Raw genomic sequence first — 25848 nt, forward strand, 5'->3', positions numbered from 1 at the left:
GAATTAAACAATATAAAAATCTGCATAACTAAAAGAACAGCTAAGACTGAAGAAAACGTGGCAGGAATCGGACAGTAAATTAAAGAAATGACCTCCAGCACTAGAAGTTGAAGAATGGCGGTCAGAGATAGATGATTGCTTGAATACTGGATTTGAAGACCTGGACAATCTGAACTAATTTTTGTTGCTGGGATGTGAATTCAGTGGGGTGCAGTGATTTATTTTTTTTGTTACCTTTCTTAAAGATAGTTGGACTTTTATCTAGTTTTTCCGACTGCTGTGCTAACTACTTCTTGGTTTCCCAACAGCTGGAAGCTGTGGCTTCAGATGGAATGACTGATTCTTGGGAAGCATTGTCTCTTGACATGGAACACTGGAATCTGTTGCTGAGACAGCTTGAGGATTGCCTTATACTACAAACACTTCTGCACAGCAAAGGGAATAAACCACCCAGCACAGCCTGCCGTCATTCTGAGCCACTTACTAGCATTTCTGTCAAAAAACTTCTGGAAGGTGGTCGAGGTAGGAACCCTTCTCGTTTACATGTGTTCATAACTCTGTTCGTGGGTAGTCCAGGGCCTCGAGAATGGTTTCTGATGTTTACCAAAATCCTCCTCCTAAAGTTGTGAGCATCACCTGAGCTTGGACACCAGCAATGCTCCCATGAGTGGTTGTTGGAGTCTTATGCAAAAAGGAAGAACAAAATGAATGGGCGTTGATGATAGTCAGGTCATGGGCTGCAGTTTATAACCAAATGCCAAGCTGAAATGCACTCGAGGCAAGCTGTGTGAGATTCCCTCCAGGAAGCTGGATCCGGGAATGGGTCTCATTTCTTGGTTTTAGTGTGTTTGAGTCAGATTGGATTTTTGTGTTGGTGCGCCCCCTGAAACCACTTTACACCAATGCGAAAGTGGCAGTAAAACTGCAGCTGTATATTTATGTTCCTGGTATATGGCTCACTACTCTTGCTGTTCCTTAATGCTATTGTTTGGCTTTTGTTTCCTACTTTACTTTCTTGGCTTTGTATTCTCATTGGTTTTTTCCCCACTTGTCAATATTTTCTTTTTCGTTTGCTCTTTATAAATCTTTGACTTTGGTTTCTAAATTCTATCTTTCTCACTTTTGTTAACTAATTTCCTCCTCTGCTTTCATGCTCTTAAGCTAATTGCCTCTGCCTTTCGGGACATCTGTTCCAAAGATTGACAAGTGCTCCCTTTTCTCTGCTTTCATTGAAATACTGGTTCTCGGCTGAAGGTTCTCTCATGCCACTGCTCAGTTTCCGTGGTCATAAGAATTTGAGACGCACTGAGGTGTATATATATGCGTAAGTCTGAAAATCAGAGGCTTAAAACCTGAGACTCCATTGAAGGGTTCAAACTCTGAGAATGGAGCAAATGTCAATCCTGTTTTATCTTGACATCTATTAAATTACGAGTATATATCTAATTAATAATGCTACAAATTAAGAAACGATTCATCAGAGCATATTGTGGAGAGAAATGTCAAGCTTTGGTTAAACATTTACTCACCATCAGATATAGAGCAGCTGCACAATTTTCTTTTAGTTGTTACCTGTTGGTTTTACAAACATTTAAATTGTATATTCAACTGGAATTCAAAGAGCCTTGTTTAAAAATTATTGTATGTTAAATATATCATCATGTAAGCTGTTCAAATATTAATTCTAATTCTCATCTGAAAAAGGTAACTTTAACACCTATTGCCCCTTTTTAAAAATAAAGGTTACCAGACTACTTTGAGGACCATGTTGGTTGCAAAGAGATGCATACTTCATTGGGTGAATGACAATTTGTATAGTGTTTTAACTCTTGAGTATAACATTCTGGTTTTTTTCTAGTATTTTGCTGTGAAAGCAATTGGAAAATTAACTGAACCATTTCAGATCAGGTAGTGCTTCACTAAAAAGAGATAATAAAAATCGGTTTTGCTATTTGAAAAGATGTTTTGGATATAGTCGTCAAGCTATTCTTGACAAAAACTGTTGTGTGTTTGATAATGTTTGGCTACATAAAATTGTATTGAAGTATTGCTATTTTAGTTTGAAATATAAATGATATACATTAGTGAAGTGGGTTGATGCGGTATTTATGAACTAAACATTTATTAGGTCACAAGACAAATATAGATAAGGAAGGTCATTCACTCCATCTTGTTTATCAGTTCAGGGGGGAAAAACACATGTTTCTTTCCCCCCCTGCCTGTCCTGAACTGTAGCATCTAATTATCTCCAAAAGCCATGTTGGGAGTCTCTAATAATGTCTACTCTGTCCTGGTGGTCAAACAGGGTTTCTCGAGTGATCGCTCTTAATAAATTTCCAACAACTGAAGTTAAACTAAAGGCTCTGTCTTGCTGCCCTTTTTAAATATTGGTCCTAGATTAACCTCCCTCTCGTCCATGGGAACACTCCCTGCCTCTAGTGAGCTATTAAATGTATAAACCAGGGGCTCACTTTACACATCCCCGCCCTCCCCATTTCTTCAAGCACTCGAGTGAATGCTTTCAGGTCCAGCAGCACCATCAGATTTGAGACCCCTTCTTCTTTCTTGGATATATGTGTATTCACTTTGACATTCTCCATTTTAGCATTAACTGTGCATTATGGCAACTGAGCATTATCTACTGACGGGAAGACTAATGTTAAGTACCATTTAAAAGCTCTACCGTGTCCTCAGAGTTGACTAGAGTTTGCCTTGCATTGCTCTTTACTGGTCATGTGGAGTTTTTTATTGCCTTCTCAGTCCAAACATAGCTTAAAAAAAGACTTTGTCGTTGCTACCACAGTTACCCTGTGTCGTATTTACTCAATTCAGAACCTTCTGGATTTACATGGAACTGCGAAAGTTATTAAAGTTTTTGGATCTTAATTTAGCCTTTTCTAGGTTCCACCAATGGCAAAAAGTTCTTTTATCAAACTCCCAGAGCTTTAATTCTGAGAGTGATTAATTTAAGTTATCGGTGAGATTATGCAAATGTATTTTTCTATTTCACAGAGGATTTTAAAAGTAGTAGTTTGTAGTGCTAGATATCAATATAAAACACAATTTAGATGGAGAAATAACCAGATGCTATGGCCCTGATTTTCTGGCCGCCGTTGGGCGGCTTTTCATGTGGCCGGGGGCCGAAAATCGGTGAAAAAGCGGGTCGGGACCCCCCCCTGCCTGATTCCCCGCCCCGTCCGACTTTCGGACTGCCATTTCCGCGCGCCCCGCTTCAGTCCCGGCCGCTGCTGGCGGGACTGGTTGTCGGAGCACTAACAAGCAATTATCTGCTTGTTGAAGTGGATTTTCCCGTGCCGTTGCGACTTTGGGGCTTTCCCCACCTGAAACCCGCCTGCGGGGAACCCCGCTGCTGAGAGCTGGCATGAAAACAGCTGGCTTGCTTGCTTGCAGCAGCAGGTCGCTGAGGGCTGAAGAGATTTAAATAGGCAGCATTTGCAGGCTGCAGGATCTTGTTGATCAAGGCTTGGGGGAACTTTTTGAAGCCTTAGGAGCAGCTGCAGAAAGTTGGAGCCTCACACACTTCTCCAGTGTGAGCTCCTGGGAAGCCCCTCTCACCACCCTAACTCAGCGCCCCCTCAACGGAGGCATCTGCCAGAAGCATGGGAGGCCTTTGGGACGTTCCCTTCCTGGCATTAGAGGATCTCCAACAGCAGAGGCGGCAGCAGCAGAACCAGGAACAGCAGGATGAGAACCAGGAGCACCAGGCTGCTGCTCACTCACCTGAAGCTGCACAGGCCAGAAGGGGCCAGCGCTTGGAAGTGGCTCGAGAGCACCTTTCTGCGCTTTAGGGGGCCAGTGGGACCCGTTTCTGCACTGGAAGTCCTACTCCGAAGGACTTCCATGAAGATCTGGTTTCTCTGTTCAACAGATGGCCAACGCTCCTCAAGAGATGTCATTCTCTTATGAGCACTCACCATGTTTCCTGTACCCAGGCGAGTTATCTCCTGCATGGAGGTTGCCAACCTTTCCATGGTGATGCGTTCATGTGCCAATGACTCCACAAAGGCTCTGCTCGTGGTCGCTATGGACTCCTCCATTTGCTCAGCACTCGCAGCGACCCTGGAGACAAAACCTGCCAGAGAGTCCTGCATCTGTGCATGGAGATCCATCACCTCTTCTCTTGCAGATGGACCCAGAGGCAGAGGGTCGTCATGCAGCACAGCTGAGCTGAGCTGGCAGAGTCCTGCGCCCTCCGACGAGGACTCTCCGCTGCTGTCCCTGTCTCCAGAATCTGCTGAGGCTCACTTGTGAGCTGTGAAACACCAGGTGACAACACTACTCTATGTCCCGAAGGTCCCCCCGAGGTGTGAGTGTCTGCGCTGGTGCTGGGTGCGCTTACTTCTGCTGACGCTGCACCCTCAGAGGTTGGAGCTTCCTCTGAGGAGTCTGGCTGCACAGCCTCTTCCTCCTCCACAGTGAGGACGGGGGCTCTGGATGGTACTGTGGGGGAGTAAAGGAAGGAGTTAGAGATGTAATGCCAAGGTTCTTCTGGTGACTCCCAGCGAGTTGGCATCTGCTGACACCTGCATCCATGCAGCATTGGTCTCAGTGGGAGGCCTCTTCCTCCCTGACCTAGGGAAGAAGACCTCCCTGTGGGCCCTAACCCCATCCAATAATGCCTGCAGTGAAGCCTCGTTGAATTTGAAGGCAGCTCGGCCTCTGCCACTGGCAGCAGCTGGTGCAGGCTCCTCTGCCATTGTGCAAGAGTGGTTGAGAAGCTTGCTGGACACTTTGAAAGCACCACGAATGATGACATCATAGTGTGGGGATTTCTGACTCGAATTGGACAATTAGCAAGGCTTCCCACATGCTAGGAATTAATTGGCCACTTGAGGGAAAATTGTGTGGAGCTGGCTGACACTTTTTTATGTGTGTCAGAAACCCCACATTCGGGGAAATCCGACCATTCCCCACACAAGCCGAAAATCGGGGCCAATGTCTCCCATCCCCTCCTTTAGCTAAATTATTGTTAACTAGCCAAGTTGCTATATTACCTAACTAAACATGAGTATGATGTGTTTGGTTTTATTTGCTTCTAACCATAGAATAGTTTTAATTTTCTTGTTACTAACGTTTAAGGTTTTTGGCCAATTATTAAACCCTGTTCAGTCCTTGTGCATGCTTTTCTGAAACAGTGGCCCATAATTTACGGTCAGTGGCGAAGCAAAGGTGTTCGCCACAGGCCTCAAAGAAATGCCCACCGAGATCTCCCGATCTCTGTGGCGAGAAGTTTGCCTTTTTCGACGTTCAATTGATTTCAGCGTTCTGTAGTGCGATGCTGCTGTGACATCAATAAGCTGTCTCTTCATCTTAGGCAGTCCCTCGGAACCGAGGATGACTTGCTTCCACGTTAAAAATGAGTTTGCAGGTGACTGATGAGTCCAATGCGGGACCTACAGTCTCTGTCACAGGTGGGGCAGACGGTGGTTGAAGGGGCGGGTAGGTGGGGTGCTTGGGTTGACGTGCGCTCCTTGCGCTGCCTGCGCTTGGCTTCCGCTTGCTCCCGGCGAAGAGACTCGAGGTGTTCGGCGCCTTCCCGGATGCTTCTCCTCCACTTTGTGCGGTCTTGGGCCAGGGATTCCCAGGTGTCGGTGGGGATGTTGCACTTTTTCAAGGAGGCTTTGAGGGTGTCCTTGAAGCGTTTCCTCTGCCCACCTGGGGCTCTCTTGCCGTGCCGGAGCTCTGAGTAGAGGGCTTGTTTTGGGAGTCTCGTATCGGGCATGTGGACAATGCGTCCATCGGAGCTGATCGAGCATGATCAAAGCTTCGATGCTGGGATGTTGGCCTGAACAAGAACACTGACGTTGGTGCGCCTATCCTGCCAATGGATTTGCAGGATCTTGCGGAGGTACCTCTCCAGTGCTTTGAGGTGCCTGCTGTACATGTCTAAGCTGTACTGTGGCTGCTTAGACAGCTTAATCACATTACCTGGTTTCCTATCTGTGGGAATTCTGCAATGAGAAGCTGCTTTTATCTGGACTTTGTGAAAATGTTACAGAAAGTGAAATAAAGTTTGGGACTCTCACGTGTAAGTTTTTTAAAAATTGTAATTTTTATCATAATGGAGAAATTTGACACTCCACAAATATTTAAAAAAATAGTTTTTCAGGGCCAGAACATTTGTTTACCAGTCAATATGCTGTTAAAACCCCAGTTACACCTATTCCATCAAGGCTTAACATTTAATGGGGTATTTAACAGCGATATTCCTGCGGAGAAGCCCAAGTTCTCGTTAGTTTCACTGATTGCCGGCTATGGGGGGCAGGGGGAAACCGCACAGCCAGTGTCGGAGCTGTGAATGACTGGCTGCAACTTCAGAATTTCTGTGTTTTGATACACATGCTCTAAATCCTGAAGTTAGTCAGTTTTAGAAGGGCAATGACGGTGAACGCTGACAGCTTGCTGTCATTACCTATTCGTAATTGGTTCTAGTTTATTGAAGATTCTGACTTGATCACTGTTTGTGAACACTGCTGTATGAGTAATCTAGCGCCCAGAAAAAAATTTAACAATGCCATCTCGAGAGCCAGTTTAAAAAAAAAAAAAGTGCTAATTATTTTCAGCCAGTTTAAAATTTCACAAAGTTATACTTCTCGTTCTGTGAGATACTGTCATTTAACTATCTGTATCTGTTTATCTTTCCCAGGAGTTGTTGCTGATGGTGTGGCAAAATGGATTTTCAAACTGGATCTTGCTCCAAGCATTCTGAAACAGGCCCATCAATCCAAGAGATTCGAAGGTACAGAAGAGCCGTTGGAAGTGGAGAACAACATTCTCATCAGTGAGAAGTACAAAGAGCTTGGCTTGGAAAGGATACTAGGTAAGAAGAGCTTAAAGTAAATGTGTTTAATTAGTTGCCAGTAAACATGCATGATTAGAAACATAGAAGATAGGAGCAGGAGTAGGCCATTCGGCCCCTCGAGCCTGCTCCGCCATTCAACACGATCATGGCTGATCATCCAAATTCAGTACCCTGTCCCTGCTTTCTCCCCATATCCCTTGATCCCTTTAGCCTTAAGAAATATATCCAACTCCTTGAATATATTTAATGAATTGGCCTCAACTGCCTTCTGTGGTAGTGAATTCCACAGGTTCACCACTCTCTGGGTGAAGAAATTCCTCCTCATCTCTGTCCTAAATGACTTACCCCTTATCCTTAGACTGTGACCCCTGGTTCTGGACTCCCCAACCATCGGGAACATCCTGCATCTACTCTGTCTAGTCCTGTTAGAATTTTATAAGTTTCAATGAGATCCCCTCTCATTCTTAACTCCAGCGAGTACAAGCCCAATCGACCCAATCTCTCCTCATATGTCATTCCTGCCATCCCAGGTATCAGCCTGGTGAATCTTTGCTGCACTCCTTCCATGGCAAGAACATCCTTCCTCAGATAAGGCGACCAAAACTGCACACAGTACTCAAGGTGCGGTCTCACCAAGGCCCTGTACAACTGCAGCAAGACAGCCTTGTTCCTGTACTCGAACCCTCTTGCTATGAAGGCCAACATACCATTTGCCTTCTTAACCGCCTGCTGCACCTGCATGCTTACCTTCAGCGACTGGTGCACAAGAACACCCAGGTCTCTTTGCACTTCCCCTTCTCCCAATCTATTGCCATTCAAATAATAATCTGCCTTCCTGTTTTTGCCACCAAAGTGGATAACCTCACATTTATCCACAATGTAGTGCATTTGCCATGTTTCTGCCCAATCACCCAACCTGTCCAAATCGTACTGGAGTTTCACGACATCCTCTTCACAGCATACCCTCCCACCCAGCTTTGTGTCGTCTACAAATTTGGAGATGCTATATCCAATTCCCTCGTCCAGATCATTAATATATATTGTGAACAGCTGGGGTCCTAGGACCGATCCTTGCGGTACCCCACTAGTCACTGCCTGCCACTCGGAAAACGACCCGTTTATTCCAACTCTCTTTTTGCTTTCTATCTGCCAACCAGTTCTCTATCCAAGTCAATACCTTGCCCCCAATCCCACGTGCCTTAATTTTACAAGCTAATCTCTTATGTGGGACCTTATCGAAAGCCTTCTGAAAGTCCAAATACACCACATCCACCGGTTCTCCCTTATCTATTTTACCAGTTGCATCCTCAAAAAATTCCAGTAGATTAGTCAAGCACGATTTACCTTTTTGTAAATCCATGTTGACTTTGTCCGATCCTGTCACTGCTTTCCAAGTGCTCTGCTATTACATCTTTTATAATGGACTCTAGCATTTTCCCCACTACCGATGTCAGGCTTACAATTCCCTGCTTTTTCTCTACCACCTTTTTTGAATAGTGGGGTAACATTAGCTACCCTCCAATCCATGGGTACTGTTCCAGAGTCTATCGAGTTCTGGAAGATGACCAGCAATGCATCTACTATCTCCACGGCCACTTCCTTAAGTACCCTAGGATGTAGATTATCAGGCCCTGGGGATTTATCAGCCTTCAATCCCGTCAACTTCCCCAACACCATTTCCCTACAAATACTGATTTCTTTCAGTTCCTCCCCCTCATTAGTCCCTATGTTCCCCGACATCTCCGGGAGGTTAGTTGTGTCCTCCTTTGTGAAGACAGAACCAAAATATGTATTTAATTGGTCTGCCATTTCTTTGTTCCCCATTATAAATTCTCCTGATTCTGACTGCAAGGGACCTACGCTTGACTTCACCAATCTTTTTCTCTTCACATAACTATAAAAGCTTTTACAGTCTGTTTTTATGTTCCCTGCAAGCTTACTTTCATAATCTACTTTCATTTATATTGCTTCATTTATGAGCTATAAAGTTACTAAAAAGATAATGTAGAATACATTAAACTGTGCAAGTGTTCTAAATCAAATAGACAATGAAGGACAGTGAAATTTGATTTTAATCCAGCTTGTGAGACAGACTATAACGTGTGGCTATTTCACTGCTCTCGTGTTAAAATACAATTAACAGTCCCAGATGTAATTCCTAGGCTAGTATTTTATTACTGAGTTTTGAAAAGTTTGTATCTGATATATATTGGTATTTTTTTTAATTTAATAAGAGCAATTGCATAGTTTTCATTTGTCAATACATTAAATTGGTTAACTTTGTAGGTTGTAACACTTTCAATCTAGAAATCAGTTTAATGCTGAAAACTGCTTTGAACAAGTTGAAGTTGATGGGAATTTGCTAATTCACAGGAGAAAACACAGGTATACATAGGTGTAAAGTTTCTGGAAATTAAGGGACCCTGTTGCATTTTGAATTGTGTTTTTTTCATATGCATACAAAAAATAGAATACTATTTTTTGTGATGTATTAGTGACGACCATTCATTCTACTATATCTGCTGATTTATCCACCAATACTTGGCTTTCTCAGTGTGCTATCTCCAACCAAGTGGGTGAGTGGACAGCCTCCTACCAGGTCTCTATAATGGATGCACTGTAACCCACCATTAGGAGGGTATATGAAGAACCTGAGTGACGTTAACTCTTATTGATGATCTTGATTTTGCTCCTTGCTTTAAAGGAGTGTCTAGCCTCCAGTTGATGATTGCTCCTGATAGTATTGATGACATTGGAGTTAACCATGTGAGAAACTACAGGAGCAAACTAATATCCTGGTACACCATTGGTCCACACAAATGTCTTGTGAAACTGCCACTTAACTTACTATATTTTTAAAAGTTTAACTCTGTTAAAGGAGTTTAGTAGCATTTCCAATAATCCTAAGACTATGCTGTGAATGTATAAATGCTCTGTTTCTGAATGTTCCATTAATTCTAAGTTACAGTATGGAATATTTATGTTGATTTTGCATAATAGATGCTATGTGCTTTAATAGGGAATTTCTATACTCCGAAGGCTAGTTTGCTCTTGTTTTAAAAGCTATTTATTGTTGCAGAGTTGCTCCAGTTGGCATATGAGCGATTCCCTTGCAGCCTAGAATCGGATGTTCTTCATGCTCATTGTTGTTGGGAGTACGTGGTGCAATGGAACAAAGATCCAGAGGTAGAGACAATACACAGCTCTTCAGATTTGATTTTAAAATGTTGTACATTGTTAATTTAACAAAGTGGGTTCTTTGTTACGCTAAAAATAATGATTGCATGAAAGCTAGTGCAGTGCTCCACACGTGGTTAAAATTCAGTATTCACATAAATTCTCAGCCTAGTTTATATTTTATATTGTTATAAAAGGACTATTAACTGAATTAATGGCCTGTGATTTGCAGACAATGGCGAAGCTAAGGCGTTCTCCACTAACCTTGAGATCTCTGTGGACAGCTTTCTTTGTGATCTATGTGGCGAAAACTTTAGGTTTCTCGGTGTGTAATTGATTGTAACGCTGTGAATAGGGGATTCCAAATGTAGTGCAGCATGACAGCATCAAGCTGTCTAAGCAGCCAATCACATTGAAGAATTCTCAGACAGGAAAAGAAACAGCACTGATTCTCTGCACTTTTTAAAAATGTTAGAGATCAAAATAAACATTGGGACATACACATGGGCTTAAGGTTCAAGCTGAAATATGAACAAACTTCAAAAATAAATTTTTGTAATTTTTATCATAATGGAGAAATTTGACACTCCACAAATATAAAAATTAGTTTTTCCGGGCCTGATCGGTTGTTTAGCAGTCAATACGCTGTTAAAACCCCAGTTGCACCTGTTCCAACAAGGCTTAACATTTAATGGGGTATGTGATGCATTATCAATTACTCATAAAAGACGGAGAGTTAGGAGAGTAACTAAAAGGCTTTTATTAGCAAAGAACAGAGCATGCCTCTCGTGGTTGACTGGGTTCCAGGAAGGCAGGGGGCTGCAGAGCGGTCACCTTTATACCTGGGCCTGTGGGTGGAGCCAGGGGCGGAGCCAGCTGAGGCATGCATAGGTACAACAGTGTGCAACAACAACAACAACGGTGAACAACAATAACAGTGGTTTACCACAGTATGTAACGGCGATATTAGCGCGGAAAAGCTCAAGTTTTCATCTGTTCCACTGGTTTCATGGATTGCCACCTATTGGTGGAGAGGGGGGATCCACAGTGCAGCTAGTGTCAGAGTAGTAAATTACTGACCGCAACTTCAGGATTCTGCATTTAAATCCTGAAGTTACAGTCAGTTTCAGTGGGGTAATGACAGCGAACGCTGACAGTTCGCCAGCATTACCCACTGCAAAATCCGGACCATTGTGCTTTACAGGGATGATCCTTGTTACGGCAGGTGCCAAAGATTATTTTCAAGAACATGCCTGCATTATTACATGTCGTGGTATTTGGTTTTTAATACCAAATGAAAAATTATATTTCAAAAAATATATTTCAAAATACTTTAGTACATAAACAAGTACAGACATCTTATTAAATCGGCTGGTAGTTGCTGGGAGCACATTTGTCTTGGAAAATACAGTAACGGGCAACTCACAGAATTCCCACTAGTTTAATGAGCGCTCCTGCAGCAAGTGATGATTAACTCCGTGTTTGAATTTAATTATATAGAGCTTGAGCTCTAGGCAATAATATTATATAAGAAAGAATTCTTCTGGCTGGAAATGCAATGTTGAGCTTTTCGATTAATATTCTGTGCTGATTTTGGATTGACAGAATCTTGAGGCATAGCTGAAGCAGCTTTTTTGTTCCAGTCATAAGCATGGAGACCTGGCTTAGGTGTTGGAATCCCTAATGGTCCTCCTTCTGCCATTATCTTGTAGGGGCGGACAGTCCAGCCCCACTTCTTAATAATCAAATCATGAAGATTAACTGTATAACTTTCACTCTTGCAGATTGTCATTTTTGTTTCAGTTAAATATTGGGAAGACCGAAGCCATTGTCTTTGACCCCTCCGATTCCATTCTCCTCCCTGGCCACTGTCTTGGATTTAACAAGACTGTTTGCAATCTTGGTGTCCTATTTGACCCTGAGCAGAACTTCCAAATCCATATCTTCTCCATCACAAAGAAGGCCTACTTTTACCTTTGGAACATCACCTGTTTCTGCCCCTGCTTCAGCACATCTGCTGCTGAAACTCTTATCCATTACTTCGTCACCTCCAGAATTGACACATCCAATGCTCTCCTGACTCTCCATCAGCTTCAACTCATCCAAAACTCTACTGCCTGTATCTTCTCCTGCATCAAGTCCTGCCCACCAATCACCCCTACTTTGACTTCCGGTCCACCAACACCTCAAATTTAAAATACCATCTTTGTGTTCAAATCACTTCATGGCCTTGCCCTACCTATCTCTGTAACCTTTTCTAGCCCTACAACTGAGAACTCTGCATTCCTCCAACTCTGACTTCTTGTGCATCCCCTACTCCATTTGAGCTGTCATTGGTGGCCATGCCTTTAACTGTCTAGGTCCTAAACTCTGGAATTCCCTTCAGAAACCCCTCCTACTTCAAGGCCATCCCTGACTAAACTTTTAGTCAGACCTCCTTATATCTCCTCCTTTGGCTTGTTGTTGATTTTTGCCTGATTACACATCTGAGAGATTTTACATACATAGGATATACAGCACAGAAACAGGCCATTCGGCCCAACCAGTCTATGCTGGCATTTATGCTCCACTCGAGCCTCCTCCTGTCTTTCCTCATCTAACCCTATCAGCAAAACCCTCTATTCCCTTCTCCCTCACATGCTTATCTAATCGCCCCTTAAATGCATCTATACTATTCGCTTCAACCACCCCCCTGTGGTAGCGAGTTCCACTCTCTGGGTAAAGAAGTTTCTTCTGAATTCCCTATTTGATTTCTTGGTGACTATTTTATATTGATGGCCTCTAGTTTTGCTCTTCCCACAAGTGGAAACACTCTCTCTGAATCTACTCTATTAAAATCATGAAAGGTTTTGAAGACCTTTTATTAGGTCTCCCCCTTAACCTTTTTTCAAGAGAGAAGAGAGCCAGCCTGTTCATCCTTTCCTGATGGGATATACCCTCGCATTTCTTGTATCACCCTTGTAAATCTTCTCTGCACCCTCTCCAGTGCCTCCACATTCTTTTTATAATATGGCGACCAGAATTGCACACCGTACTCCAAGTGTGGTCTAACCAGGGTTCGATACAAGTTTAGCATAACTTCACTATTTTTCAATTCTATCCCTCTAGAAATAAACCCTAGTGCTTGTTTTTTTTATGGCTTTAACATGTGTCGAAACTTTGTGATTTGTGTATTTGTATTCCTAGATCACTTTGTTCTTCTACCCCATTTAGGTTCTTATTTTCCAATATGTGACCTCCCTATCTGTCTTACCAAAATGTAATACCTAACATTTATCTGTGTTGAATTTCATTTGCCAATTATATGTCTATTCTGCAAGTTTAGTAATGTCTTTTTGTAATTTGTTGCAGTCCTCTTCAGTATTGGCTTCCCCCCCAATTTGGTGGTTGTCCGCAAATTTAGAAATTGTGTTTTTAATTCCAAGGTCTAAATCGTTAATATAAATTGTGAACAATAGTGGCCCCAGTACTGATCCTTGTGGACCACCACTTCCCACCTTCTGCCACTCTGAATAGTTACCCTTTACCCCTACTTTCTGCTTTCTGCCTTGAAGCCAGCTAGATATCCATTCTGCTACTTGTCCCCTGACTCCGCATTCCCTGACCTTATTCATTACTCTTATTATGTGGTACCTTATCGAAGGCCTTTTGAAAATCTAGATAAATTACATCTTCTGCACTACCCTTGTCTACTCTTTGTTACCTCTTCAAAAAATTCAGTTAGGTTGATCAAGCAAGACTTTCCCTTTTGAAATCCATGCTGACTAGATGTTCTATTTTCTCCTTTTTAGTAGGGATTCCATTACTTTTCCTACCACTGATGTTAAGCTGAGTGGTCTATAGTTTCCTGGACATGTTCTATCTCCCTTCTTAAATATAGGTATTACGTTCGCTATCCGCCAGTCCTCTGGCACTACACCTTTTTCTATGTTAAAGGCGTTATGTAAATGGACGTTGCTGTTGCTTGCATCCATAGAGTAGAGCTGTTAGCACTTTAGGTGATGTGTGGTTATGAATGTACAGTTGTTTTTCATGTTGCCATTTAAGGCTTTTAATACTCAATGTCTGCATTCTGTATATAAATTGTGATTAGTCTTTTTTAATATCTAAATGTTATATATAATTACTTATAAATATAATATTTTTCACATTGGCTTTTCTGGTTTTAAAATTAACTAAATGTTGTGGTTTCTCAGTATCTGCTTTGTCTTTTGACTTCTAGGAAGGCCGTTTTTTGAGCATATCTGTGGACCATCTGAAATGCATTGGCAATGCTCATGTTCAGCGTGGTTAGTACTTGTTATAGCCAGCATGGTGTACCAAACAGAATTCTACAAATACAATTTAAATTTATAAATGTAGGAAACATTAGTGTGTCTGGGAGCCAAACCTCCCGCTAAGATTGGAAATCTAAATTTCGGACCATGCCCAGAGATCTTTGGTTCTCCTAAACCCCTTAACTCGAGCACCCCAAACCCAGTTCTACGAAGCCCAGTGCTACCTCCCCTTCCCCACTGCTTTCAACTTTCTTTTCTCTCAGCTGTTAAAAGCCTGGTAGCTACCAGCAACTCTTCACATCTTCCCCCAGCATCTTCATGTGTATCCTTTGCTTTCAAAAGGATAAGTGATAAGTATTAAGTACATTAATAAACCATCATATAATAATAAATAATCAAGGCCACTAATGATAGCTTTCACAAAAAAAATACAGAATCACAGGTAAAATCCAAAAATACCATGCAATTTCATTTATTCAGCCACCTTAAACATATCAAAGACTTTTTGAAAATCAAGATATACTGTTAACCAGACAATCTACATCCACCAACCTAGTAACTTCCCTAAAAAGTTCAAGCAAGTTGATGAGGCATGACCACCGTTTTCATTATATTGTACATAAACATAGCCTGCTGATATAAACAGTGTGTCCTGTGACTTGCTGAGCAATGATGCAGAAGAATCACAACTGTCATATTAAAAACAGGGTGGATAGCAACTTTCTATTCCAAAATGCAGTGAAAACTTGTCAGGTGCTGACAGTGGCAAAAATGTCAACATGTGGATGTAGTATCACCTACAGGTGGCACTGTGATTGGCCCGATCAGTGTTAAAAATCCTGGCATGCAATGGTAGTGCAGTACCTGAGGAGAGGGAGTCATTTACAACATCCACTAGCATGAGGTCAGAAAGGGAATCAAGGGAGCAGGAGGTGGACAAGATGAGCTAAGGGAGGGCATGACAAGAGATGGGAGAGAAATAACACTGGCTCAAAGCTAGGGCTTGGCGAGCATGGGATAGGGGGGTGGGGGAAATGCAGTTGACCGGTTGGTCTCAATTTTAGTGACAGAGTCTTTGAGCTCCTTGCACTTGTTGGCGGTGAGGGTGGAACAGGAAAGAGGAGACGGGTTTAGGAGGATAGTTGGTAGTGGAGAAAAGAAGCCAGGGGTTATTGTTGCTGTTCAGGATGATCGTGGAGAAGTGAGCAGTTTTAGCAGAGGAGAATGATGTGTGATAGGGCTTCATGTGGTCCAGCCAGATCTGGTGATGGATGGCTAAACCAGTTGTGAAATCAATATGTTGAGTCTGTTGTGATTCGGGCATCCTCCAGATACTTGCACTGTGCAGAGCTCATGCCCCCTGTGAACTGAAATGTGACCTTTGTGTTAAGGAATTTCTCATCTCGTTACCAGTCTTCCTTTCTTCTCCAAGATCCTCAAATGTGTTGCCTCCCAGCTCTATGCCCATCTCCTTGGTTGAATTCAGCTTCCACCCTTCTCACAGGACCAAAAACAGCCCCAGTCAAAGTGATGAATGACCTTCCCTGTGACTTAGTGTGGTGAATTATCCCTCATCCTTATCTTCATCCTTTCTGTAGCATTCGAATGGTCGCTGGCATGGGGTCAGATTTCACACTTACACTGATGATTCTTTTCGATGGGGTCAGATTTCATATGTACACTTGCGATAACTCAATCTCTCTACCACTTCTTGAGTGCTATTAAATTGCTTGTCCATCATCCAGTCTTAAATGAGTAATAACTTCCTTCAGCTCAACATGGGGGAAGACTGAAACCATCTAACCCTGCTCCAATCTCTGCTACCTTGCTACTCTTTCAGGATGAATCTGACTGTTTGTAATCTTGACATCCTGTTTGACTGAATTATGTTTGAAGTTCCTATCCAAGACTGTTTACTTCTAGCTCCACCCCTACCTCAGCCTCTCTACTGCTGAAACCCTTAGATTTGCTTTCATTATCTCCAGACAGCTACTTTAATGCACTCTTTGTTGGCCTCCCATCCTCCAATTTGTCCAAAATACTACTGCACTTATGCTGTTCCACACTAAATTGGACTTGCGCCCCCCCTCCCCCCCCCCCCCCCCCCCCCCCCATGAGCCCTGTTCTTGCTGAATTACACTGGCTCCCCAAGTCACTCCAAAGCATCAATTCAAAATCCTCGTCCTCGCCTATAAATTCCTCCCACAGCTTTGACTCTTTTCTCTGCATTATCCTCCAGCCCTACATCTCTTCCTAAGCATTCAATTCCTCTGAATAGCCTTCTGTGCAGCCTGCTCCCTTTGCCCCGTCACTGTTGGTGGAACTCTCACTAAGCCTGCCCACCTCTCCACTGCCCTCTCTGACCTTTTTAAAAACCCAAGATCCGACTATTTGACAGCTTTTGGTCGCCTTTTTTTCTTCCTTCCTGGCTCTGTATCCATTTTCCCCGTGTCTATTTGTGAAGCTGTTTGGGACCTTGTTTTTTTATTAAAAGTCCTATATAAATGCAAGTCATTGTTGTTGGATAATGATCTACCGGGCAAACAATGAACTGTTTTATCAATGAAGTACATACAGTTAATAATACAGATTACCACTGTTTGATCCTATTCTCTGCAACTGACAAATAAGACTCTTAACAGACTGCAAACTATAAATCAATTTTATGAAGAAGTAAAATTAAACAGAAGCAAGAATGAACACACCAAATTTCACCTGATTGCAGAATCTGTTTTAAAGAAAGCAATAAAGGTGTAGAGCCCTATACCTGTTCTCTGTAGCACTTTAAATGACTTGCATCCTGGATGAAACATTTTTGCACTAAATAGACAAATTTCTTTATTTTTGTTTGGCTCCACCCATGTGTCAGTAGCTCAAAAATGAAACTGAAGGATCAGGATGACCGGATTCAATACTTGCTCTTTGTTTTGAAGCCCAAAATGGGATACAAAGGGTATTTTTCTCAATCAAAAACGGTCAGGTTTCAACAGCACATAGTATCTTCCTGATGGGTTTTCTTGGTATAATGTTTGTATAGAGAGTGATAGCTCCCCTCTCCCGCCCCCATGGACTGGCCAGCACCACATTCTTCTGGACATAGCCAAGGACCCCTTGATGGGACAATTGCAAAGGGTATGGAGAAACATAACCAAGTAATGGTCCTGTAATTATATTAAATGTTTCTGACATCTGGGGGAATCCCATGTCTAACACTTGTTAAAGGTGACTCCTCTGCCCTTTCAAGTGACTTCAGTGGATAATGTGCATTGCACACCCCAGCTGTTTACAGCAATCAGAGTGGCTGCAAAATGGCCAACTACTAAAATAAATATCTTGAATATTAAAGTTGTATCATACTCTGCTTGGCTCAAATTTCATATTTATAAAAGAGTAACAAATCGCAGCTGAAGAGGTAGAGAATGTACAAATCAAATGTGAGGAGAGCAATTAGATAAACTTTCAACAAGGAACTACTAACGATATATGAAAGTCAGCATAAACAGTCAGCAGCAGTGACCAATAAAAGAAAGGAGAACGGGAATGAAGCAAATTGGTCAAAGTATTTTTTGAAAATCTAAATTAGCTTCTCCATTAAACTGAACATTTACTACTGGAAAGAAGGTTTGTAACATTATAAAGACATAAAAACAGTTAAACTAGTCCTTTCTAGACATCCTGTTGACTTGTTCCTCATCCCTCCCACAAATATAAATTCAAATTGCAAGCCTTTTTACGGCCTCAATGTGAATTAGCATAACTAACTATTTATAACCAACTAACACATTTAGTAAAAGCTAGTCGATGTCCTGCTGCTGCACAGGGGTATTTAAAGGGCAGTAAGGTTTTCAAATGAGGATGGGTCCAAAATATTGAAAGGGATGGCGGCTGCAGGAAAGGTCAGCAGTGGAAAAAATATTTATTTGCAAGAAAAGCACCTCTGGAATTTGTCATTTTAAACTGTGGTGAAAATTATTAATTTTTAAATGGGGCGCAAACAGCCACCACCTGGAAAAGCTGTGTGGCAATTTAACTATTTAGTTTACATGTTTGGGGAGGGCGGTGGCATTTGAAGAACACCGTACTATGAAAGGCCAGCAGTGGGGGAAATATTACTTTTAATTCAGTCTCAATATTGATCTTTAGATGATGGCTGGCAGCCAGCCAGCAGCTGCAGTGGAATTATTTATTTATATATTGCGGCATGGAGATGCAAATATTTATTTATTTTCATGTCGGTCTTTTTTTTTGACATTTGTCAACTATATATTTATTCATACTCAAGGGTGAGCAGCAGTGTGAACCAGCAGAGGGGCAAATAAGTTAACTGGGTAGGCTGGTTCCGAAGGAGTGGCGGTAGTAGCTGCCTAGACCAAGGCAGGGGCAACACAGTAAGGCACTGAATTGGTGCATTTAAATCTGGGGAGCGACAGACTGGGGCTCAGCATTCATAAGAACATAAGAAATAGGAGCAGGAGTAGGCCAATCGGCCCCTCGAGCCTGCTCCGCCATTCAATAAGTTCATGGCTGATCTGATCCTAACCGCCAATCTACTATCACAGAACCATCTCCTGAATCTAACAGAATTAGACACACGAAATAGGAGCAGGATCAGGCTACACGGCCCCTGGGCCCGCTCCGCTACCCACAGGGCCATGACCGATCTGAACCTAGACTCATGTCCAAATTCCTGCCCGCTCCCCGTAACCCTTAATTCCCTTTACTTCTAGGAAACTCTATTTCTGTTTTAAATTTATGTAATGATGTAGCTTCTACAGCTTTTTGGGGCAGCATATTCCATGGACCTACCACCCTCTGAGTGAAGTAGTTCCTCCTCATCTCAGTTTTGAAAGAGCAGCCCCTTATTCTAAGACTATGCCCCCTAGTTCTAGTTTCACCCATCATCGGGAACATCCTCCCCGCATCCACCCGATCCAACCCCTTCACAATCTTATATGTTTCAATAAGATCGCCTCTCATTCTTCTGAACTCCAATGAGTAGAGTCCCAATCTACTCAACCTCTCCTCATATGTCCATCCCCTCATCCCCGGGATTAACCGAGTGAACCTTCTTTGTACTGACTCGAGAGCAAGTATGTCCTTTCTTAAGTATGGACACCAAAACTGTATGCAGTATTCCAGGTGCGGTCTCACCAATACCTTGTACAACTGAAGCAATACCTCCCTATTTTTATATTCTATCCCCCTAGCAATGAAAGCCAACATTCCATTGGCCTTCTTAATCACTTGCTGCACCTGCATACTAACCTTTTGAGTTTCGTGCACCAGGACCCCCAGATCCCTTTGTACTTCAGTACTTTCCAGTTTCTTGCCATTAAGATAATAACTTGCTCTACGATTTTTCCTGCCAAAGTGCATAACCTCACACTTTCCAGTATTGTATTCCATCTGCCAAATCTCTGCCCACTTACTTAGCCTGTCGATGTCCCCTTGCAGGTTTTTTTTATGTCCTCCTCACTCACTACTTTCCCTCCCATCTTAGTATCATCTGCAAACTTTGATATGTTACACTCGGTCCCCTCCTCCAAATCGTTAATATAGATTGTAAAGAGTTGGGGACCCAGCACTGACCCCTGCGGAACACCACTTGTTACTGATTGCCAGTCTGAGAATGAACCATTTATCCCAACTCTCTGCCTTCTGTTAGATAGCCAATCCTCTATCCATGCCAGAATATTATCCCCAATCCTGTGATTTTTTATCTTAAGCAATAATCTTTTGTGTGGCACCTTGTCAAATGCCTTTTGGAAGTCTAAATACACTACGTCCACTGGTTCCCCTTTATCCACCCTATATGTTACTTCCTCAAAGAACTCCAGCAAATTTGTCAAACATGACTTCCCCTTCATAAAACCATGCTGACTTTGTCCTATTAAATTATGATTATCCAAATGTCCTGTTACTGTCTCCTTAATAATGGACTCCAAAATTTTACCGACCACAGATGTTCGGCTAACCGGTCTATAGTTTCCAGCCTTCTGTCTACTGCCCTTTTTAAATAAGGGTGTTACATTAGCAGTTTTCCAGTCTGCCGGGACCTTTGCTGAGTCCAGGGAGTTTTGGAAAATTATTACCAATGCATCCACAATCCCTACTGCCACTTCCCTCAAGCGATCAGGTCCAGGTGATTTATCCGCCTTGAGTCCCATTATTTCACCGAGTACCACTTCCTTAGTGATTTTGATCGTGTTTAGCTCCTTCCCCCCCCCCCCCCCCCCCACCCCATAGCCCCCTGTTTGTCCAGTGTTGGGATATTCTTAGGCCTAGAAATTCATTATAGCCACTTTTGGGGCGGTAAAGTCGGGCGGCCGCTAAAGTTTGCGCCCAGCGCAAAGTCGAGGCCACTTCGCCGATATTCAGTTGCATCGCCCTAAGAGGTTGCTGCTGCGCTAAAACAGGCGATGCACGACTATCATTAGGCGCTAAGCCGGCAGCCCAGGGCGCTAACACCGGAAGTTGGGCGCAGGGCAGGTGCGGCGAGCTGCTGATTGCCGGCAGACACTCTGGCTCCGGTGAGCTCTTAAAGGGGGAGGGTGGATTTGTTTTTTTGACAGGCCGAGACTAGTGTTTTTGGGGAGGGCTTCTCTCCATCACTTTGTTCCTCCTCCTCCTCCTCCAAAGAAGGAGTGTTGCAAAACGGCTGCCTTTTCTACTGCAGGAGTGCCCTTTAATTTGCGCTCCCCGCGGCCCGCCTCGGCTGTGTACCGTTCCACTTCACAGTCGTTCGGGCCGCCAGGCGCACAATGGGACGGCGCGAGTGAAGTTCCGGTTCCGGGCGCACAAAGGGTGTTGCACGACGAAATGACGTCATGATATGAGCGCGCGCAATGACTCTGCGCCGGCGCTAAATGTCTACTGAAGTTGGGGCGAGGCGCAGATCGCGCTGCGCCTAGCGCTCGAGATCTACTCCTCCTAAGGCGCTAACGGCTGGCGCAGCCAACTGAATTTCTAGGCCTTAGTGTCTTCTACTGTAAAGACTGATACAAAATATTCATTCAGTGTTTTTGCCATCTCCACATTTCCCACCATTAATTTCCCGGTCTCATCCTCTAAGGGACCAACATTTACTTTAGCCACCCTTTTTCTTTTTATATAACTATAAAAAATCTTAGTTTCTGTTTTTATATTTTTTGCTAATTAACTTTCATAATCTATCTTCCCTTTCTTAATCAATCTTTTTGTTATTTTTTGCTGTCTTTTAAAGTTTTCCCAATCCTCTATCCTCCCACTAGATTTGGCTACCTTATAGGCCCTTGTTTTTATTCGAATACTATCCTTAATTTCTTTACTTAGCCACGGATGGCTGTCTTTTCTTTTACACCCTTTTCTTCTCCGTGGAATATATATTTTTTGGAAGTTGTAAAATAACTCCTTAAATGTACACCACTGATCATGTATCGTCTTACCCTTTAATCTATTTTCGCAATCCACTCTACTCAATTCCGCTCTCACACCTTCATAGTCTCCTTTATTCAAGCTTAGCACGCTTGTTTGAGATCCAACCTTCTCACCCTCTAATTGAATATGGAATTCAACCATGTTATGATCACTCATTCCAAGGGGATCCTTTACTAGGACATTTTTAATTAATCCTGTCTCGTTACACAGGACCAGATCTAAGGTTGCTTGCCCCCTGGTCGGTTCAGTTACATACTGCTCAAGAAACCCATCCCTAATACACTCAATGAACTCATCCTCAAGGCAGCCCTGCCCAGTTTGATTTGTCCAATTAATATGATAGTTAAAATCCCCCATAATTATAGATGTTCCCTTATTACAAGCCTCAACTATTTCCTGATTGATACTCCATCCAACAGAGTTGCAACTGTTCGGAGGCCTATAGACTACGCCCACTAGTGTTTTTTTCCCCTTATTATTCCTTATCTCCACCCAAACTGTTTCATTATCCTGATCTTTTGACCCAATATCATTTCTCTGTATTACAGTGGTTCCTTCCTTTATTAACATAGCCACCCCACCTCCCCTTCCTTCCTGCCTGTCCTTCCTGATCGTTAAATAACCTGGTATGTTTAATTTCCAGGCATTGTCACCCTGCAGCCATGTTTCTGTAATGGCCACAAGATCATACCCATATGTAGTTATTTGTGCCATTAACTCGTCTATTTTGTTACGAATGCTACGTGCATTCAGATAGAGAACTTTCAAATATGTTTTGTGACACTTAGTTCCTGCTTTTGTCATCTCAAAAAGGGAACAGGATAGAAGGGCCCAGTGGGAATGGTAAAATCATTGAGAGGAGTGCACAAAGAGACATAAGGAATATTACATTTTAAAATGAGTTACTGGACCAGGAAGGGTGGGGGAGGGTCGGGGGGTGGTGAGGTGGGAAATGACAAAAAAAAAGTCGACTGCAGAATCTAGTTCCACATTGCCACCTACTGGGCAGAGCCCATAACTCCATTGTTACAACCAACTTTTTACATACAGGATTTGAATTGTAAATGTTTACATAGGCAATTTCAATATCAAATATTGAATTCCAAGCTTATTGCATAAAATTGAATATTTAAATTCTATTACAATAATTACATTCTTAATTTTCATGTTATATAGGTGAATGAAAAATTGGGCTAAGTCAGAGCATTTATTTTGGTGTAGCTGAATACTTTCCTCTCTTTGCAGGTATTGCTGTAATGATGTGGAACACCTTTATTGTAAAGAGACTGTCGGCAGCTGCTTACCTAATGGATAAGGTAAAAGCCGAGCAACTAACTTATGGAATAATTGCCCTTTTAGTGTTCATGTGATTTATGTAGTTGAGCAGTAACAACAACAAAAATGGAGAAGAAAAGTAGCAATAGCAAAGAGATCGAGTCGAGAACAATATTAGTATAACAGTATGTTATAAAATACTCTATAGTCTTCCTATATGTATTTGAGTAAATGCAACAAGTACAGAAGCCATTTTCTCCCTGTACTTTGTTTCTGTTGTACCAGAAAGTGGCAGTGTGATGTAGACTGGAAAAGACTGACCATGTGCCAATCTGCCAAAGGGTTTGTGGAAAAATCGAACTTGGGGATTCAATAGAAAATTTCATATTTACTGTCTGCCTTTTCAAAGATTAACTTTCCTGTTTAGTATAGGGCCGTAAATGTCAGCTTACTAATTTGCTGAAACTTGTTGGTTGGTAGAACTGTATAGTCTGCTTAGTGGTTTTTGTTGCCATCTGGTGAACATTTTTATTCGAAAGTGATGTCTGGAAATTACTAGTATACTAACAATGTAGCGACTTAAAGATGGACTTGTACAAGTACTCCATTGCCATGGGGTAGCAATGCCAGCAATGGCTTTGGACTGTAGTCCAGAAGCAAGGGATAGTGAGTTTTGTGAACCTTGAATACCCCGCCGTTGCAGTGACTAGATGCTTTTAAATTGCTGTAATGCCACTGGCTTCTTACACCCAGGTCTTATGCAGCTGGTGGCAATACCAAAGTAAATTGCCAGATTTGCTGTGACTGGTTGCCCAAGAACAAAGTAAAAGCAACTTATGAGAATATAAGAACATAAGAAGTAGGAGTAGGCCATTCGAGCCATAAGATCATGGCTGATCTTCTACCACAACTCCACCTTCCTGCACTATCCCCATATCCCTGAATTCCCTTGGTTCCCAAAAATGTATTGACCTCTGTCTTGAATATACTTAACGACTGAGCATCTACAGCTCTCTGGGGTAGAGAATTCCAAAGATTCACAACCCTTTGAGTGAAGAAACTTATCATCTCAGTCCTAAATGGCTGACCCCTTATTCTGCGAATGAGTATTCTAAAGCTGCAAAAGAAATTTGGTTCTTCAAGTGCTGTTTTTATTTATGAATGTATAAATCACAGCATATCATGTCCTGAAATTGAGCTCTCATGATGTCAGTGCACATGAATAACAAAGAAGTATGGGCTTAACTGATGCACTTGAGTTTGTTACATGCTAAATAATTAATTGAAGGATTGTTTGTGCTGCTTTTGCACAGTTTAAGTACCATGCAATACCTTCCTGCTAAGGGGGATGGGCACCAGGATGTAGCATTAGAAAGGAGAAACAAGGTGCACAAAGAATTGGGAGAGACAGATAGCACTAGAGTAAGAAATAGTAATGTATTCGGTGGGGTCAGACTAAGAGAGAATACAAGAAAGTCTAAGATAGGTTTACAGTGCATGTGTGTAAAGGTTTACAGTGCATGTGTGTAAACGCACAGAGTGGTAAATAAGGTTGGTGAGCTGCAGGTGCAGATAGACACAAGGGAATATGATGATGTGGCAATGACTGAGACCTGTCTCTCAAAAGGGCAGGATTGGGCACTAAATATTCCTGGATATAAGGTGTTCAGGAAAGATAGGGAAGGAAAGAAAGGAGGTGGGGTGGCAACATTGATTAAGGAGACTATTAGTGCTGGAGAGAGAGGATGTCCTGAAGGGGTCAAGGACAAGAATGTATTTGGTTAGAGTTGAGAAACAATAGAGGTGCCATTACACTACTAGGTGTATTCTATAGGCTACCAACTAGTGAGAAGGATATAAAGGAGCAAATTTGCAGGGAAATTACAGACAGCTGCAAGAACTAAAGAGTAGTGATAATGGGGGACTTCAATTATCCTAATATAGACTGGGATAGTAATAGTGTGAAGGGCAGAGAGGGGGAAGAATTTCTGACGTGTGTTCAGGAGAACTTTCTTGATCAGTATGTTTCTGGCCCAATGAGGAAGGAGGCATTGCTGGATCTGGTTCTGGGGAATGAGGAATCTGGTTCAAGTGGAGCAAGTGTCAGTCGGGGAACATTTAGGGAACAGTGATCATAGTATCATAAGGTTTAGGTTAGCCATGGAAAAGGACAAGGAGCAACCTAGAGTCAAAATACTTAATTGGAGGAGGGCCAATTTCAGTGGGTTGAGGACAGATCTGGCCCGGGTAAATTGGAATCAGATTGGCAGGCAAAACTGCAATCTAACAATGGGCTGCCTTTAAAGATGGTAAGGGTACAGTTGAGGTACATTCCCACAAGGGGAAAAGGTAGGTCCACCAAAGCCAGAGTTCCCTGGATGACAAAAGAGATAGTCATATGAAGCAGAAAAAGGGGGCGTATGACAGATGTTTGGTTGAATACAAGTGAGAACCAGGCTGAATATAGAAAGTTTGGGGGGGGAAGTGAAAAAGGAAGTAAGAGGGGCAAAAAGCGAGCATGAGAATAGACTGGCAACGAACAGAAAAGGGAATCTAAAAGTCTTCTATAGGCATATAAATAGTAAATGGGTAGTAAGAGGAGGGGTGGGGCCGATTAGGGACCAAAAAGGAGACCTATGCAAGGAAGAGGATGCTGCCAAAATCATAGTGAAAAAGCAGGTAGTTAAGATACTGGATGGGCTAAAAAAGAGGAGGTACTAGAAAGGCTGGCTGTAATTGAAACTTGGACACAAAACTTGGAAGTCTAGTGAACAGTGAGGAGGATAGTGATAGACTTCAAGAGAACATAGACAGGCTGGTGGAATGGGCAGACATGTGGCAGCTGAAATTTGATGCAGGAAAGTACAAAGTGATACATTT

General features: G+C 42.5%; 1 protein-coding gene across 1 annotated transcript in view; it reads left to right on the plus strand.

Annotated features, from left to right (window-relative positions):
• The window catches only part of rab3gap2 (RAB3 GTPase activating protein subunit 2 (non-catalytic)), a 116169-nt gene that overhangs the window by 74283 nt on the left and 16038 nt on the right, over nucleotides 1-25848 (plus strand). Inside the window, exons 24-28 of the mRNA XM_085980986.1 lie at nucleotides 309-522; nucleotides 6668-6841; nucleotides 9903-10009; nucleotides 14223-14289; nucleotides 22939-23009. Coding sequence (XP_085837112.1) covers nucleotides 309-522; nucleotides 6668-6841; nucleotides 9903-10009; nucleotides 14223-14289; nucleotides 22939-23009 — 633 coding nt within the window. The remainder of the gene's footprint in view (nucleotides 1-308; nucleotides 523-6667; nucleotides 6842-9902; nucleotides 10010-14222; nucleotides 14290-22938; nucleotides 23010-25848) is intronic.

Source organism: Somniosus microcephalus, chromosome 3, assembly GCF_052327205.1.
Source record: "Somniosus microcephalus isolate GS21.2 chromosome 3, FLI_Smic_1.0, whole genome shotgun sequence".
NCBI classification, from domain to species: domain Eukaryota; kingdom Metazoa; phylum Chordata; class Chondrichthyes; order Squaliformes; family Somniosidae; genus Somniosus; species Somniosus microcephalus.